Source organism: Pleurodeles waltl, chromosome 10 (assembly GCF_031143425.1).
Source record: "Pleurodeles waltl isolate 20211129_DDA chromosome 10, aPleWal1.hap1.20221129, whole genome shotgun sequence".
NCBI lineage: Eukaryota > Metazoa > Chordata > Amphibia > Caudata > Salamandridae > Pleurodeles > Pleurodeles waltl.
Window position 1 is genome coordinate 34,626,061 of NC_090449.1, and position 17,846 is coordinate 34,643,906.

At 46.4% G+C, this 17,846-nt stretch overlaps 1 protein-coding gene across 4 annotated transcripts in view; it reads left to right on the plus strand.

Moving 5' to 3' along the window:
* Positions 1–17,846, plus strand: part of ZWINT (ZW10 interacting kinetochore protein) — an 87,641-nt gene that overhangs the window by 27,382 nt on the left and 42,413 nt on the right. For all 4 annotated transcript variants that reach the window (XM_069209574.1, XM_069209577.1, XM_069209578.1 and 1 more), the window contains 2 exons: positions 13,915–14,035; positions 15,674–15,840. In XM_069209574.1, coding sequence (XP_069065675.1) covers positions 13,915–14,035; positions 15,674–15,840 — 288 coding nt within the window. The remainder of the gene's footprint in view (positions 1–13,914; positions 14,036–15,673; positions 15,841–17,846) is intronic.

Below are 17,846 nucleotides of genomic sequence, written 5' to 3' on the forward strand. Positions count from 1 at the left end.
ACCTCAAAATTTGGCTAAAAAAACACATGTTCCTCACATTTCTGTGGCAGAAAGTTCTGGAATCTGAGAGGAGCCACAAATTTCCTTCCACCCAGCGTTCCCCCACGTCTCCCGATTAAAAATGATACCTCACTTGTGTGGGTAGGCCTAGCGCCCGCGACAGGATATGCCCCAAAACACAACGTGGACATATCACAGAAAACAGAGCTGTTTTTAGCAAAGTGACTACCTGTAGATTTTGGCCTCTAGCTTAGCCGCCACCTAGGGAAACCTACCAAACCTATGCATTTCTGAAAACTAGAGACCTAGGGGAATCCAAGGAGGGGTGACTTGTGTGGCTCGGACGAGGTTCTGTTACCCAGAATCCTTTGCAAACCTCAAAATTTGGCTAAAAAAACACATGTTCCTCACATTTCTGTGGCAGAAAGTTCTGGAATCTGAGAGGAGCCACAAATTTCCTTCCACCCAGCGTTCCCCCACGTCTCCCGATAAAAATGATACCTCACTTGTGTGGGTAGGCCTAGCGCCCGCGACAGGATATGCCCCAAAACACAACGTGGACATATCACAGAAAACAGAGCTGTTTTTAGCAAAGTGACTACCTGTAGATTTTGGCCTCTAGCTCAGCCGCCACCTAGGGAAACCTACCAAACCTATGCATTTCTGAAAACTAGAGACCTAGGGGAATCCAAGGAGGGGTGACTTGTGTGGCTCGGACGAGGTTCTGTTACCCAGAATCCTTTGCAAACCTCAAAATTTGGCTAAAAAAACACATGTTCCTCACATTTCTGTGGCAGAAAGTTCTGGAATCTGAGAGGAGCTACAAATTTCCTTCCACCCAGCGTTCCCCCAAGTCTCCCGATAAAAATGATACCTCACTTGCGTGGGTAGGCCTAGCGCCTGCGACAGGAAACACCCCAAAGCGCAACGTGGACACATCCACAATTTTGGGAGAAAACAGTGCCTACCTGCGGATTTTGGCCTGTAGCTCACCCGGCGCCTAGGGAAACCTACCAAACCAGTGCATTTCTGAAAACTAGAGACCTAGGGGAATCCAAGGAGGGGTGACTTGCGGGGCTCGGACCAGGTTCTGTTACCCAGAATCCTTTGCAAACCTCAAAATTTGGCTAAAAAAACACATGTTCCTCACATTTCTGTGGCAGAAAGTTCTGGAATCTGATAGGAGCCACAAATTTCCTTCCACCCAGCGTTCCCCCAAGTCTCCCGATAAAAATGATACCTCACTTGTGTGGGTGGCCCAGGTGCCTGCAACATAATAAGGCCCAAAACCTGAAGGGATAGAAGGGATAGCACAGCAAGTTTATAAGGGCATATTCTTTTATACATCTTTAGACGGACTCTGCTTTGGGGACCCACATAAGTGAGGTGTCATTTTACTTGGGAGACTGAGGGGAAAACTGGGGAGTAGGAATTTTGTGCTGGAGCGGTGATCCTACTAAGAAAAATCAGGAAAATATGCTTTTTTTATGCAAATTGTGAGGTTTACAGAGGAGTTTGGGTAAGAAAATGTTGGGGGAGCCACACAAGCCACACCTCCCTAGACTCCTTGGGGTGCCTAGTTTTAAAAAGTTTCTGGGTTTTGTAGGTTTCCCTACATGACGGCCGCACCCAGGACCAAAAACATAGGTGGGCCCTCCCCCCCAAACACAGGTATTTTTGGAATATATCACTTTGATGTGTGCACATACGTCCGTGATGTGCCAAACACTAAAATTGTGAAAAGAAACACACTTAGGTTATGTGAAGAAGACCCCTCACCCACCAACCAAGTTGGTGGCATGCTTCATCATCGGGGTCCCACCTGAGGCACCTAGCGTGTCTCAAGTGTGCTGCGACGCCTGATTACAGCGGAGCAGGTTTTGTCATTTGTACCACACATACTGGTTGGATTTGGCACGAGGGTGAGTGATGGTTCAGTAGATCAAATTTTATTAACAAGAGATTTCACAAAAGTGAAATGCACTGGTAATAACTGAAAGGCCAAAAAACTGAACCAATGACTCACAGCTCGTGAGCTGTAAAGCCACGACAAGGCACCAACCGCTTTACAGTCCATTCACACACCTTTCATACATGACCTGCACTAGACCATTCACGCCGCCAGCCACGGGCCCAGCACATTACAAGACTCGCATCCACAGACAGCGCCAGTCAAGGGCCCATCACTTTCATACGCCCACATGCCTGATACAGCAATCACACCAGCTGATGAGTGTGTGGACTGGCGTTTGGCCGGCACTGCCAGCCAAGCGCCACCCCACCCACACCACCAGCCAAGCGCCACCCCACACACACCGCCAGCCCAGCGCCACCCCACACACACACCGCCAGCCCAGCGCCACCCCACACACACACCGCCAGCCCAGCGCCACCCCACACACCGCCAGCCTAGCGCCACCCCACACACACCGCCAGCCTAGCGCCACCCCACACACACCGCCAGCCTAGCGCCACCCCACACACACCGCCAGCCTAGCGCCACCCCACACACACCGCCAGCCTAGCGCCACCCCACACACACCGCCAGCCTAGCGCCACCCCACACACACCGCCAGCCTAGCGCCACCCCACACACACCGCCAGCCAAGCGCCACCACACCCACGCCGCCAGCCAAGCGCCACTCTACACATGCCATCCCCTTTTTTTTGTTTTTAAACAACAAAGAAACCACTAATCATAAATTAGTACAAAACTACAAACACAAAAGCTCTAACTGAATACATGACTAATGCCAACCGTGAAACCGAACATATAAAAATATAAAACACCAGTTTACGCTCACGGAATTTCCCAATCATTCTTCTGTGTGTAGTAGCTCCTGAAACAGCCACCCACACACAGCCCAGGCTTTGAAGGACAATCAGGGCAGTACATCCTAGTCTCCTTCCTGATACCTCTTCGAGCACAGACTCTACATCTCTTAGCAGGAAAGTTTTTTTGGGCCGTGGGAGGAATGTGCTCAGCAAAGTGACGATCTTTCAATCTAGCCACATCCTCCACCACTGCTTCTCTAGGAACTCTTGCCTGTTCCAGCACAACAAGGCTAGCTATGATAGACTCCTGAAATTTCACAAATGTCATCCTTGACTCTGGAGAACTATCCTTAAACACAACAAAAGCATTAAAAGTTGCCAAGTGGAACAAGTGAAGCGCTAATTTCTTATACCACACATAAGACTTACGAGCAGCAGTGTAAGGTTCTAACCTCTGATCTACTCTATCAACACCACCCATGTGCTTATTATAGTCTAAGATGCACACAGGTTTGCGCACTTCGGCAACCTGACCCCAAACAGCCACAGGTGAAGTACTCTCATCATGGATGGTGCTTAGCATGTATACATCCCTCTTGTCTACAAATTTCAGAGCTAGCAGCTCATCATTCCGCAAGGCACTGCACTGTCCCTTCTCAAGTTTTTTACAGACAAGCTCTTTTGGATAGCCTTTCCGATTAGAGCGGATTGTGCCACAAGCAACAGTGTCCACTCTGAACAACTCCTTGAACAACCGAACTCCAGTGTAGAAGTTATCTACATATAAATGGTGACCTTTGTTAAACAGTCGTCTACCAAGTTCCCACACAATTTTCTCACTAACTCCAAAAGTGGGAGGACAACCAGGGGGGTCAATATTGGAATCCCTACCAGTGTAGACCCGGAAATTATAAACATATCCTGTACTACTTTCTGACAGCATATACAATTTAATTCCATACCGTGCCCTCTTGCTAGGAATGTACTGCCTAAAAACCAAACGACCCTTGAACAGGACCAAAGACTCATCTACAGATATTTCTTTCCCTGGAACATAGATCTCTGAAAACCGATCTACCAAATGATCAAGGACAGGTCTAATCTTAAAAAGACGGTCAGAATCAGGATGATCTCGTGGCAAGGCTAAAGCATTATCTACAAAATGCAACATCCGAAGAAGAAGCTCATACCGGTTACGACTCATGATGGCAGGAAATATAGCAGTTGCCATCAAGGGACTAGTAGACCAATATGAAGACAGCGACGGCTTCCTTATCAGCCCCATCAAAAAAGTTAAACCCAAGAACTTTTTCAACTCTTCCAGATTTGTGGGAATCCACCGGCTAGCTCTAGAGTGTGGCCTAAGTCTGGCAGCGTTGTCCCTCAAAAACTGCTCTGCATACAAATTAGTCTGCTCAACAATCTCTTCCAAAAATATATCGTCCATAAACAACTCAAAAAAGTTGACGGGCAAAAAGTTTTCCGTATTAACTCGACACCCTGGAAAACCAGTAAACGCAGGCAACTGTGGCTGCTCCATGTTTGGTGCAACCCATGCGTCAGGTCTTCCAATGGGAAGCCTTTCAGCCGCTGGCTCCTGCACCATTGGCACATCACTGTCCTCCTCTAAAACAGGCCCTTCATCAGCACTGAGAGTGGCTTCATCATCAGATGATTCATCTCTGACAGAAAATTCACTTCCAGAATCCTGCACTTCCTCCTCCGCCTCAGATGCAGAGTCAGTCTCATATTCATGGTCAGAAGATGACTCAAAAAGCACACTAACAACCTGCTGAGCGGTCATCCTACGGCTGGCCATGATCTTTCCTACTAAAATTAACTGGACAAATACACCACCAACAACCAGCACTGTGTAAGATAAGTAACAAAGTATAGGTTTATCACTAAGAATTATAAACTCAAAAACTATACTGCTCACTTGCCTGAAAAAGCTTGACTCACCAGCAACTACTCTGCACAGCCACAGCAATCACCAACGATATCCCACTAAAAAGAGAAAAAAAAAAGCAAATTAGACATAAGACAACACAATAATCATTGTGCATAACTCTAAGGACAATTTCACACACAATCCTGCATTCAGTACACCACCTACAAACATGTCATTCATGCATTGCAACAATACTCACTTGGAGTAAATTTATTTACTTACCGAAAACATGCAACTACGCAAACCGCAGGACAACTACTGCCAAAACTGCAACAAGCCACAGCAAAGTCAGCAAAAGCTTTGAACTAAAACAAAAAGGAGAAAAACTGTTATTATCATAAAAGTAAATACTTCGCCAGTTGACAAACACTCCGCCACTAACCATTTTTTCATTTTCCCGTGTCTAGTCTTCTCTGCTTGGGGGAAGATGGGCCTAAAAAAAAAATAGGCCAATCTACCCCCAAGGGGAGGGGGCAGAAATCACCCAGATTACATTGCACCCTTTGGGGGGGGGTGACCCTTGCCCAAGGTGCCACACCCCCACACAAAGCACACACACACATACATAGTATCCCTGGCGCTATGGGGATTCTGCCCCCCTTGGGGACAGAAAGGCCTAAAAAATAGGCATATCTGCCCCCTAGGGGGGCAGAACTGCCCAAAAATACATGTGGGCCCCTGGGGGCGACCCTTGCCCAAGGGGCCACCCCCCAACACAAAAAATAAAAATCAACAATAAAATCCCTGGTGTCTAGTGGCTTTCTGCCCCCCTTGGGGGCAGATCGGCCTAAAAATAGGGCCAATCTGCCCCCAAGGGGGGCAGAAACGACAAATACATTGCGCCCCTGGGGGGAGCGACCCTTGCCCAAGGGGCCACCCCCCAACACAAAGCACACATACATACATACTATTTCTGGCGCTATTGGGATTCTGCCCCCCTTGGGGGCAGAAAGGCCTAAAAAAAATAGGCCTCTCTGCCCCCAAGGGGGGCAGAACTGCCCAAAAATACATGAGGGCCCCTGGGGGCGACCCTTGCCCAAGGGGTCGCTCCCCTACACTAATATTCACTCACACACACACACATACAGAAATCCCTGGTGTCTAGTGGGCATTCCTGCTGCCCGATCGCATCGCGATCGGGCAGCAGGAATGCTCAAAGAGACATCGAGGGAAAGGAAAACCCTTTCCTTTCCCTCGATGCCTCTCTGAGAGCACCCCCACCCCGCACGAAGGTGAAATACTCACCTTCTCCCTTGACGCGCTGGAAGCAAATGGCTTCCAGCGCGTCATTCCCCGTTTCCATGAAATCAGCGCGCGATCGCGCGCTGACGTCATGGGGGGCGGGGGCGTGAAAGGGGAAGGGATTCCCCTTTCAGCCCTGGCCTGGGGGTGTTGGGGGGCGGCCCTCGGGGGAAGCGCTAGCGCTTCCCCCGACTGCCAGTCCCTGGACGTAATGGTTACGTCCATGGCGCCACACGGGCGCTGCCATGGACGTAACCATTACGTCCGTGGCGGGGAAGGGGTTAAACAGTCGTCTACCAAGTTCCCACACAATTTTCGCGCAAACTCCAAAAGTGGGCAGACAACCGGGGGATCAATACTGGAATCCCTACCAGTGTAGACCCAGAAATTATAAACATATCCTATACTACTTTCAGACAGCATATACAATTTAATTCAATACCGTGCCCTCTTGCTAGGAATGTAGTGCCTAAAAACCAAATGACCCTTGAACAGGACCAAAGACTTGTCCACACCTATTTCTTTGCCTGGCACATAAACCTCTGAAAACTGATCTACGAAATGATCAAGGACAGGCCTATTCTTAAAAAGACGGTCACAATCGGGGTGATCTTGTGGCAAGGCTAAAGCATTGTCAACAAAATGCAGCATCCGAAGAAGCTAATACCGATTACGAGTCATTGTTGCAGGAAATATGGCTGTTGCCATCAAGGGACTAGTAGACCAATAAAAAGCCAGTGACGGCTTCCTTATCAACCCCATCAAAAAAAGTCAAACCCAAAAACTTTTATCTCTTCCAAATTTGTGGGACTCCATTGGGTAGCTCTAGACTGAGGCCTAAGTCTGGCAGCGTTGTCCCTCACATACTGCTCCGCATACAAATTAGTCTGCTTAACAATCTCTTCCAAAAAATACATCGTCCATAAACAAGTCAAAGAAATTGACAGGCAAAAAGTTTGCCGTATCTCTACACCCTGGGAGACTAGTAAAGACAGGCAACTGTGGCTGCTCCATATTTGGGGCAACCCAGGTGTGAGGTCTTCCAAATGGAAGACCTTCAGCCGCTGGCTGCTGCACCATTGGCACATCGATGTCCTTCTCGAAAACCGGCCCTTCATCTGCACTGAGAGTGGCTTCCTCATCAGAAGACTCTTATTGGACAGAAATCTCGCTGCTAGAATCTCTCTTCCTCCTCTGCCTCAGATGCAGAGTCGGTCTCATAATTATGGTCAGAAGACGACTCATAAAGCATGCCAGCAACCTGCTGAGCGGTCACTCTGTGGCTAGCCATGATCCTTTCTAAGAAGTGTAATGTGACAAATGTGCCAACAACAACCAGCACTGTCTAAGTAATAAACAAAGTGTGGCTTTATCACAAAGAGTTATGCACTAAAAACTATACCAACTCACTTGCCTGAAAAATCTAGACTCACCAGCAACTGGTCTGCACAGACACAGCAATCACCAATGATATCCCACTAAAAAGAAAAAATAAAGGCATATTAGACATAAGACCACACAAATATCTTTGTGCACAAATCTAAGGGCAATTTCTCACACACAATCATGCATTTAGTACACCACCTACAAACATGTACTTCATGCATGGCAACAATACTACTTTTGGAGTAAATTTACTTACCTAAAACATGCAACTACGCAAACCGCAGGTCAACCACTGCCAAAACGAGCCACAGCAAAAGCTTTGAACTAGAACAAAAAAGAGAAATAAACTGTTATAATTGCAAATATTTCGCCAGTTGAGAAACACCCCGCCATGAAACATTTAGAAATTTTCCCTGGTGTCTAGTGGTCTCCGGGGCAGATGGGCAAAAAAAAAACTAGGCCGATCTCCCCCAAGGGGGCAGAAATGGCCCCTAGTGCTGTGCTGAATCCTTTGCCCAAGGGGCCGCCCCACTCCACACACAAAAACAAAATGCACAACATCCCTAGTGCCAGCCTGGCTTCTACCCCTTCCCCACCCCAAGAGTGGCTTAAAAATTAATGAGCCGATCTGCCCCGAAAGGCCAGAAATGGTGTAAAATATTATACCTCCTCGGGGGAGCAGCCCTTGCCCAAGGGGCCGCACCTCTGCACAAAAAACAAATACACAAAAAGAAAATCCCTGGTGCCTAGTGGATTCTGCCCCCTTGGGGGCAGATGGGCCAAAAAAACAAGGCCGATCTACCCCTAAAGGGGGCAGAACTGCTCAAAAGTGTTTTTCCCTCTTTGGGGGGGGTGACCCTTGCCCAAGGGGCCACCCCCACCACACACACAAAAAAAAAACAGCAACACATCCCTGGTGCCATCGTGGCTTCTACCCTCCCGGGGGCAGATCAGCTTAAAAATAATGAGCCAATCTGCCCCCGGGGAGGGGAGAAATGGCATAAAAGATTATCTCCCCCCTTGGGGGAGCGGCCCTTGTCCAAGGGGCGGCCCCCGCACAAAAAACACACACCCACACAAGCAAAATCCCTGGAGCCTAGTGGGCATTCCTGCTGCCCAGTCGCATTGTGATCGGGCAACAAGAATGCTAAAAGGCATTGAGGGAAACGAAAAAACAAATGCCTTCCAGCACGTCGGGTATCCTCTAATGATGTCAGCTGGAGGGTGGGAGTGGAAGAGGAAGCTTTTTTTTTTTTTTTTTTTTTTTTTTTTTTTCTTTTCCTTTCCTCTCCCCTCCCTCCAGCCCTGCCTTGGGGGTGGGGTGGCAGGGAGGCGCTCTGGGATGCCTGCTGTTTGAAAATGGGAGAACATTTAATGGTGTGTGGTGTGTGGTGTGTGTTTTTTTTTTTTTTTTTTTTTTTTTTTTTTTTTTTTAAATCCATATAAAGATTACTCCTCAATTTTTATTCTTCTCCCAAGTGTCACCTTTGCGCACAGAAAACATCCTACTCCCAATTGCTGGCACACACAGTATCATATTTATAACTGAAAAATACAGCCGTTATTTTAAGTGGGTGACCTGTAATATGCAGAATAATGTTCCATATCATGAACATTTGTCTGCACTTTCAATTTCTCCCATTTAAAACAAATGGTTGAATGTTTGTTTGTGTTATGCCACATGGCGAAAGGTAGGTCCTGTGCCACAAGTACATACGAAACAGGCTCTTAGTCACCCATACACACATCCCATTCATACGTACAAATGCTTATGTATCTACTGAGATACTTTGCAGCCCTGACGTAGTTACCATAGTCAAAATATTTTGTTCGAACCATAATATCTGGCTCTATGGACATCAGACTTGGTGCCTGATTACGGGTGTGGCGGTGCTCGAACCACCACAATCGCAGTGGCTGTCAAAGTGCTGCAGTTGTGGCGGTCTGCCCGCCACATTGAGGTTGGTGGGCAGCCCCTCCAACCTACCGCCATCTCCGGTGGCAGAGCGCGGAATCAGTCAGGGCTTCGCTGAAGTCGGCCCGACCTGGTGATTATGACCTAGTTCTCCGACAGCCTTTTCATGACGGTTTCACCGCCAATAAAAAGCTGGCAGAGAACTGGTACAGGGGGCCACTGGGGCCCTGCACTGTCCATGCCCTTGGCATGGGCAGTGCAGGGGATTCCCCTGCCCAGCACCCTTGCAAGGCTGACTTTCTGCTTCGCAAGGGTGCTGGTGCCCCCTGCGGGCAGCAGCATTGCCACTGGCTTCATTACGAGTCGGTGACAATGCTGCTGCCACATTCCCGCTGTGCTGACGGACGGAAAACTTGGTTTCTGCCTGTCAGCCAAGCAGGTAAGCAGTAATGGGCCTGCCGTGGAGGCCGCCAATATGGCGGCAGCCTCCCGTTCGGAAGTTTGGCGGACGGGTCAATCCGTTTTCGAACGGGTCAGTCCATCTGCTGAACTTGTAATCAGGCCGTCAGTCAGTGAAGCCAGGCGTGGTGTTGTCTGGTAACTAAGCACAAGTTGCTTGGCCTTCAGTAGGATACGATTATTTTCGCTGATCAGAAGTGGCTCTCACTGCAGAAAAGGTTGTAGATCCCTGCTTTAGGGCATACTACAGTCACCGTCATTGCACATATTTGGCCGTAGCAAGTCACCCTAGAAACCGTGGAAGATGCTTCAATGTGCTTTGGAGCCATCATAGGCTCTGTGCTATTAACGTTCAGCCTCGTTGTCCTCTACTTTATAAACCTCATCCTGACTTGCCATCAGCCACCATCAGTTTGAGTTTGGAATTAATATTGTGCTCTCAAACAGATCCATGAATTAACTTAAATATCTTTATGGAAGATGAACTTTATTGGAATTAGGTGTGATCATTAGAGGTCTCTGAGTTCATGCGAGTGGTTGGTGGGATTAATAAATGATTGAGAGCGGATGCAAGAATATTAGCGACAAAGGAGGTTGTTATGGTCTTTGGAAGGAAGATCAGGCAAACACGTGGCAAAGCACTCTGTGTTCAGATAAAGGAGAAGTGCAGGGATGGGAAGTAGGAAAATGTCACTGAAGGAAAAAAGAAGAGGATCAGACGTCTTAAGTCAAGGTTGGTTTTCATGTAGGGTTTTAGGAACATAGAGAAGGCTCTTTGAGATGGCATGCAGTCTTGGGTTGCTTCGCTGTGTAAAAAACATGATTTGCATGTGATACGTTGCTCTACTAGATGCTTTTCATGGGCATTAGAATCTGATAAGCAGTGTCCTCTGCCCAAATACAACTAGACCACCATTGCCTTAATCAGTTTAATTTATTATTTGTTAAACCCACAGAGGTTTGTGTGACTGGCAGGGACCCAGGTGTAAAAAATGATGAAATTAAGAAAATAAGCCAACCAAGAAGCCATGTGTTTGTTAGAAAAGTCAATCTGTCTCCGCAATCTGCAGGAAGGGTGGTTGGTATATTCTGCCTTCTGTAGTAGAGGATAGTGAAGGGACTGAGGCAGGGTGTAAGAGTTTCTGGTGCTGGTCCTCACTCATCCTTCTGAGCTTCGTTGATAGGGCGTCTGTTTGGACACGGACTAACAGAACATCCCCTAGATAGGACTGTAGGGATGGGGTACTTTCAGCTTAACTCTTCCACATTTGCCCCCCCCCCCCCCCAACTTAAGATATCCCCTATATTAAAACATTGGAGCAGTGGTTCTTAACTCGTGGTCTGGGGACCCCTGGGGGTCCATGACCCCTACTAAGGGGGCCCACGACTCCTTAGAAAATGAAATCGTACTAACCGGTTACTAAAGTGTACATAAAAGAAGAAGCAAATTGTAAAATTGAATGTATTAAACTGTTAGGTAAATGTGAAGGAATATGAAGCTGGAGGCTACAGATTAAGTTGGTGCCCTTGGGTCCATTAGTGGGAGCAGTGCAAGTGCATCAGACAGAATACAGTGTGGGTGACAGGTGTCCTCAATTGCATTTGGAAAAGCTCCAACCGTTCCATTAAAATGAAAATGTTTTTTTTTTTTTTAGTGTTTGTGAATTAAATAAAACATTTGTTTGAAAGCTGGGTGTGTATTGTTTGGTGGTTCAAATCCTTGAATTGCACACACCTATGCCTCTGGATTCCAATATTGAGTGAGTGGGGTGGGGGTCCTTGGTTAACCGTATTTGGGGTCCCAGGATTCCAGCAATAAATGGGGGTCCACAGAAGTCGAAAGGTTAAGAACCACTGCATTGTAGCGTTAGGAGCGCTGCCAATCACAATACATGGCACCAGTCTTTAAGCACTGTTAGAGGTACACTGCTGTCTGTAGAAGGGTGGGAGTAAGCCTCAGGAATCCATTACTCAGTCCTGGTAAGTAGCAGGAACCGAGCACTTTGTTGGGTAAAAGAAAGGTAAGATCTGCTGACGTTTCCCCCTCCTTCATTGCATGGCTCCTGTTACTGGTGAATGTTTCTTGCTCAGACTCAGGAAAGGTGATGGGAGAAGAACTTGCAAAAAGTCTAACCACTGGCAATCACTCGAGGTAGCATCCAACCTGTCGCTCGTTTGCCCACCATGCCACCCCAGTTTAAACCCAGCCTTACACAAGACACATTGCAAGCATTCCTCTCATCGCCTTTTGTATGTTTGAAGGTTTCTTGCTGCCAAGCACATACCCACCAGTGTGCCCGTGACAAGATCAATTTATTCACTGACTGAGGGGCACTGATTTATTCACTGTTTAGTTCAAATACTTTATTCGGCTGCCATGCAGCCATGATAGTACAGTTATCCATGATACATGCATCGTCCAACATTCGGTCACTAAAAGTGCTATGTGCTTCTAAGACATAACTACAATACATGATACTGGGGTAGGCCCACACAATTGTGAAACAGCTTAATCAAAGTGCATTGAATAACTTAAACGTATAGCAGCCTGTAAGAACAAGCTTACATAAAAACATGTTTCATCATCACAAAGTTGTTTTTAAGAAAAGCAATGACTGAGTAAAATGTGTCAGTTTTCTAGACTAAATTAAAGGCATTAAAATATTTTTGAATATTTCTGATAAAAACCACAGAAAAAGTAAAATGTAGCAACAACTGTTTAAAAATATTATTACATTGGCATGTCAGTGATTCTAAATTATGCTGAAAGCCTAACTGGATGCAGAGTGACTATTTGTTTCTGCTCCAAATCGAAACATTAAGGAGCTATTCCCGTATCTCTCTCCTAGCCCACAGATAGTCACCGAGAGATTTGCCCTGGTTAACTGACAAATAAGTTGAAATTGATATTTTTGAAGGTTTCAGCACAAACTTGCAGTGACGTTTTGTTTCAAAATTATTGAATGCCTGAGGCAGGCCACTAGCATCCAGAGATTCTTCTACAAATACTAACCATGGGCTATTGAGGCTTTTATTACATGCTACACTGTCTTCTATTATATCCCTTGTTGGTGATGCCTTCCCATTTTTTTCAAATCGAAAGCCATAGCAACAGTGGCGGGGCAGATCTGATTGCTGTCTCTGAACTCCAGTCCACTATGACTAATGGAATGTGAGATGGAGAGCGGGACAGATCAGAGCTTTCGACAAACTATTTTCCTCTATTTGAATTGCTGGGGAGCCCCTGATGCCCCACACTCCCACCCCATGAGTAGCCACTGGAACACATTGCATGTAGTAAATATGTGGCATAGGAACGGACGCTCAGTCCGTGGGAGGGGAGTGGGGGTTTGATGGCAGACTGAAAAGTAAAGCAACTGCCCTAGATAGCTTGGTTCTCCGCTCAAACGTTAGGCATCCATGACCCACTGGAACTAAAAACCACCCCAGGTAGGAAAATGTGTTTGTGTTTAAAAAAAATACAGTTTCATCCTACCGACATGCTTGTTAATGGGATACATTTTGGTTCGCAAGCCATAACAAAAGGTTTAGAAATATTAGTTACCAGATCAAGGTTGCCTATGAATTCCACAAAGGAATATACCAACGGTCGCAAAGCTCTGGGGGGATGTGCGCCAACAAAACTGCAGCATCTGCATATAGCAAAATTGGGCGTGGGGTGCCAAGCACCATACGAACATCTGGTGTACATGTCAAATGAGTGCCCAATTTATTTATGTGCAGGATGAACAGCAAACTGATGAACACTGACTAGGTGCTCATTCACCACTGGGACTGTTGTTTAATGAACAATAGGGGCTGCTCGGTTGCACCCCATTCCAGGCCACCACGAGGTTTCTACACCAATAGTGTCTCCCTTATGGGTTTTTCCAAACCGGGGCAATATAACGCCATTTGGCAAAATGTTCAAATGGCTCTAAAGTAATTCACAGCTGACTATGCTGGCCATTAAAACCCCACCCTCTTGTCTTTGGCCATAGCCTTCAGCTCCGTCCAGTAACACAAAGCCCCAGGTGATAAGTCATGCTTTATAAATGCCGATTGAGTGAACCAACCTGGACTCACCGCCACACAAAGATTACTGCGTCTTAGTAAATTACATTTGGAATCATCCTGGTAATAATTTGTGTGGTGTCTCCTTGTTTCCATCTGGTTGGTTTTTCAGACAGAACTGAGAAAGTTGAAGATCCTGGCTCAGCAGCTCCAGGTGGTGAAGTTGCTGCTGGATTTCGTTGCAGAGGCCGACAGCGCTCCGTGGGCAGAAAGCAGCATGTTGGAAGCTACCCGTGAGTTAGAGGAAACCTTGATGATCTGTTCACTGTGTTTAAACACTTGTTAAACCACTGCTACTTGCTTGTGTTGAACAGTACACTCAGGAGATGTCACTTCATGTGTCCTGGCATGTATTGTGTGGCGGCAGACCCAGAAACGAGCAGATTCCCCAAGCATTTGGTCGCTGAAATGCTGCTAGACTTGGGGAAAAGTCTGTCATAAGATTAAGGCCGGGTTAGTTGTGCCATTACCCGTGTTGTGGCCTTTTAAACCAGTTGAGAACTTAAAATGATATTCAACATAAATTAATTTTGTTTTTTTTAGTTTTGTATGGAAGCACAAAAATACAATTTTATAAACGGCGTGCTTTCTTCCTCCCAGTGTAAAATAGATCATGTAAACGTATATCGTTTTTCATTGCAAAATTCCAACCCTACGTGTCCAGGTTTCGTGCAAAAAATATTCATGCATCCCAAATATGCCCAAAAAATCCGTCTTCGATTTCAGGTTTAGCCTATGTTCACACAAGAAGACCTCTAGACCCATCTCCGTTCTGAAGCATCCCTGCAGAACAACACAGCTCATTTCATGTTCATTGCGTGTGTGTCACAGTAGGAGATCATTTATGAGTAATGGGCAATCACTTGAAAGATAAGCTATTTGGGATTCTTTTGGAACGGTGTTTCGTCTTGAAAAAACTACTATTTAAGGTCAGGGTCCGTAAAATAATGACACCAGACACGTGTACCCTTGGAGCAAACCTCACCTTGTTCCAGTGCGGAAACAAAACATTCCTGTGGGTAAAAACCTTTGCTTGTGTGCTTTGTGAATTGTATTTAAGAATGTAATGTTTTCATTCCTGCTTCAGACAAAGGCCCTTTCCCTCGATAAATGCGGGATATTAACCATTTCTGGGCAAATTTACCAACACTTTGTCAAAACGCAGCAATCAACAGCTGAAGGGCTCCCAGCTTCTTGTAGAATGTCGGCCACAGTTTGTGATTTCAGTAACTTTTGATCGGATGCGCCAGCAGTATTTAAAAAAAAAAAAATATATATATCTATATATCCACGGGTTATGAAGCAGGTGGGGAGTACTAGTTATGAAACAAATGGGGTTATTTTCATATTTACTGTAGAACAAGTGGCAGACGTAGGACATTAGTGCTGGTGACGTTCTACTGCAGGGACAGTAGATGTATCGGGGTCCGCACAATGTTTTTCCTCTTTGAACAGTGTGATCCTACCATGACTAAGCCTGTAGTTGGCCACTCATGCATGTGCAGAAGCACATTTTCACTTATCCACACCCGCAACACAAATAATGCCAGTTTTCGTAGGGTAATCTGATTAAAATAAAAAAAAGAAAGCTTAAAGGACAACCTTACCAGTGACGACAAACTCATAATTTAGGTAACATTGCACAGTGCAAGAATTATAAATACCGTTTGACGCACATTTAGGAGATTATAGTCTCGTATATGATTCTAACATGCTAGAACCATGGAACAAGGATCACTTTAATTTTTATTTATTTAGAATTGATGCTAATCAAACCCCAGTTTGGTGCCTGTAACCCTGGGGTGGGGGTCAGATTGTTTCTATTCGTGTGAGCCTGCTGGGCCCTCACCTTCTCCATCTTGCAAACCCAGGTAAAGAGCTGAACCAGGTGAAGGCCCAGTGGAAGGAGTTGAAAGAGGAGTACCTGGAGGAGGTGGAGAAGATTGAGGCTGCCATCCCCCAGCTGCTGGGCAAGCTGGAGCAGCTGAAGACCAAGAAGTCCCTCCTGGAGGAGGCGCTGCACCAGTACCAGCAGAAGGTACGCAGTGGAGACCAAGTCAGGGCACGGGTGCAGGACATCATGTGGTCACTACCAGAGCTTCCAAGTGGTCACTAGCATAAGTGGTACAGGGGAAATTCATAATCCGCAGACAATCACATCAGTCCCCCCACCTCTTGTGACCTCCATTGCTACCCATTTTGTAACAAAATCAACAAGAACAGGGAGTATACTGCTCACTGAGGCTCGGTGAGCAGTTTGTAGCATTTCACGTGATGCGTTTTGAAAGGTTTTACACTGGAATTTAAAATAAAATCTTAACAAGCTACTGTGTTGATCATGTAACGTCTGTTTCACAGACCATCGGGATGTGGGAGATTGGAGGGTGGGCAGAGTGGTTACTTGTAAGACTGAAAGTGTTTTATTATTTTTATTTTTTTGTTTTTTGTTTCCCAATTGCCAGGGTCTCTCTAACTTCTACATCCTTATGCGATGAACTGGGGGTTAACTTGAGCTTGTTTACGCACATGTATATGCCACTGGTAAACAAAAGATTGTGTGCTTGACCTTCTCATGTTAATGAGGATTGTTGGCCATTGTCCTTGTTTAAGCTTTGACCTTGCCAATGAGGTGCAGGGCAATACTTGGGTAAATTTCATACTAGTACCCCCTTGTCTATTATACGAACACTCTTCAGCACAGGCTCAAGAGTAGCCAAACAATAAACATTGCTAATCCACTATGTTAATGTGAACCCTCCTGTCAACTCTAAATAGGCTGTAGTAAAATAAAGTGCCCAATCCATATTTATCCATTGCATACATGAATACTGTTGCATAGCCTTCTTGTAACACTACCGGATCTTAGCAGGGTCCACTGTTTGGTGAGAACCTAGCTGGTTAAACAGTGTTGGATACAATATCTGCTTGGTTAGCTGCACCTCTGCCATGTATATCCTTTACATGCTAACTCTCTTGCTCAGCTCCAACAAGATGAGAGACTGTTGTCTTGTGGCTAACTTCCCATCCTCTTTCATTCCCATGGAGGAGTGGTCCTATTCTGTTTCTTAGTCCTAAGACCATCAGCTAGGGCTGGGGACTGACTCTCCTGAATCGCAGGGAGAAGACCTCAGGGCAGCTCGGAGTTCAGCCCCTGGCTATGTCCCAAAGTAGCGCTCAACAAATCACACTAATCGCTTCAGCGCTAACAAATTGTCGCCTGCCTCCACAGCTACTCGGCTCCAGCATTTACTGCGATTGTATGCTCTGCTGCTGTCCAATGCCAGCACTGCGGTCACTGCACACTGGCCCGATTGTTCTGCACAGTGGCCATAGTCACTGGGGAGTACATCCATTGGAACCTTCCATGCCACGAGCCCTATGCCACGCCCATCGCAGCCAGCATACAGGTGTGCTGCACTTGTAGATGAAACCTGGTTACCCTTAATAACGCCAAATGGAGAAAGAAAGAACACCGCAACAGAAATGTCTTCATCTCTCTACTCGGTCTTTCTCCCTCCTCTTCCACGTCGAGGAAAAATGCAAAGATGATTTGCAGGCATCGTGAGGGTTGGGATTTCTCCTTTCACTGGGATTCACAAATTGCTCTTCCTTGCATTACGTTTAAAAGTGCCTATTCTGACCCCTCTTCCACCATCTCTGATGTTAAAACATTTACTATGACTAGTAATGGCCCTTAATTTGGAGTCTTTGGTGTCCCGGCCAACCTGGTTCAAGAGGTGAAAGTGGAACAGGAGTCTGGCTCAAGGAGTTGCCCCCATGCCTTTCTAATATTGTCCCTTCCATCCAACTGTCACGCTTAGACAGGGAGAGACTGGAGGATCCACAGCCCCTATGGCTTCTCCCTACTTTTTTTTTTGGGGGGGGGGGGGGGGGGGGGGGAATAGTGCAATTGTTGAAAAGCAGATTGGGGGGGGGGCGGTGGAAAAGGATATTTTGCAACATCTCCACATGCAAGCTTTAAGAGGTAGTAGAGGGGAACTGCAACATTTTCATTGCTGTGGTCTAGTTGGCCATGTAATTCGT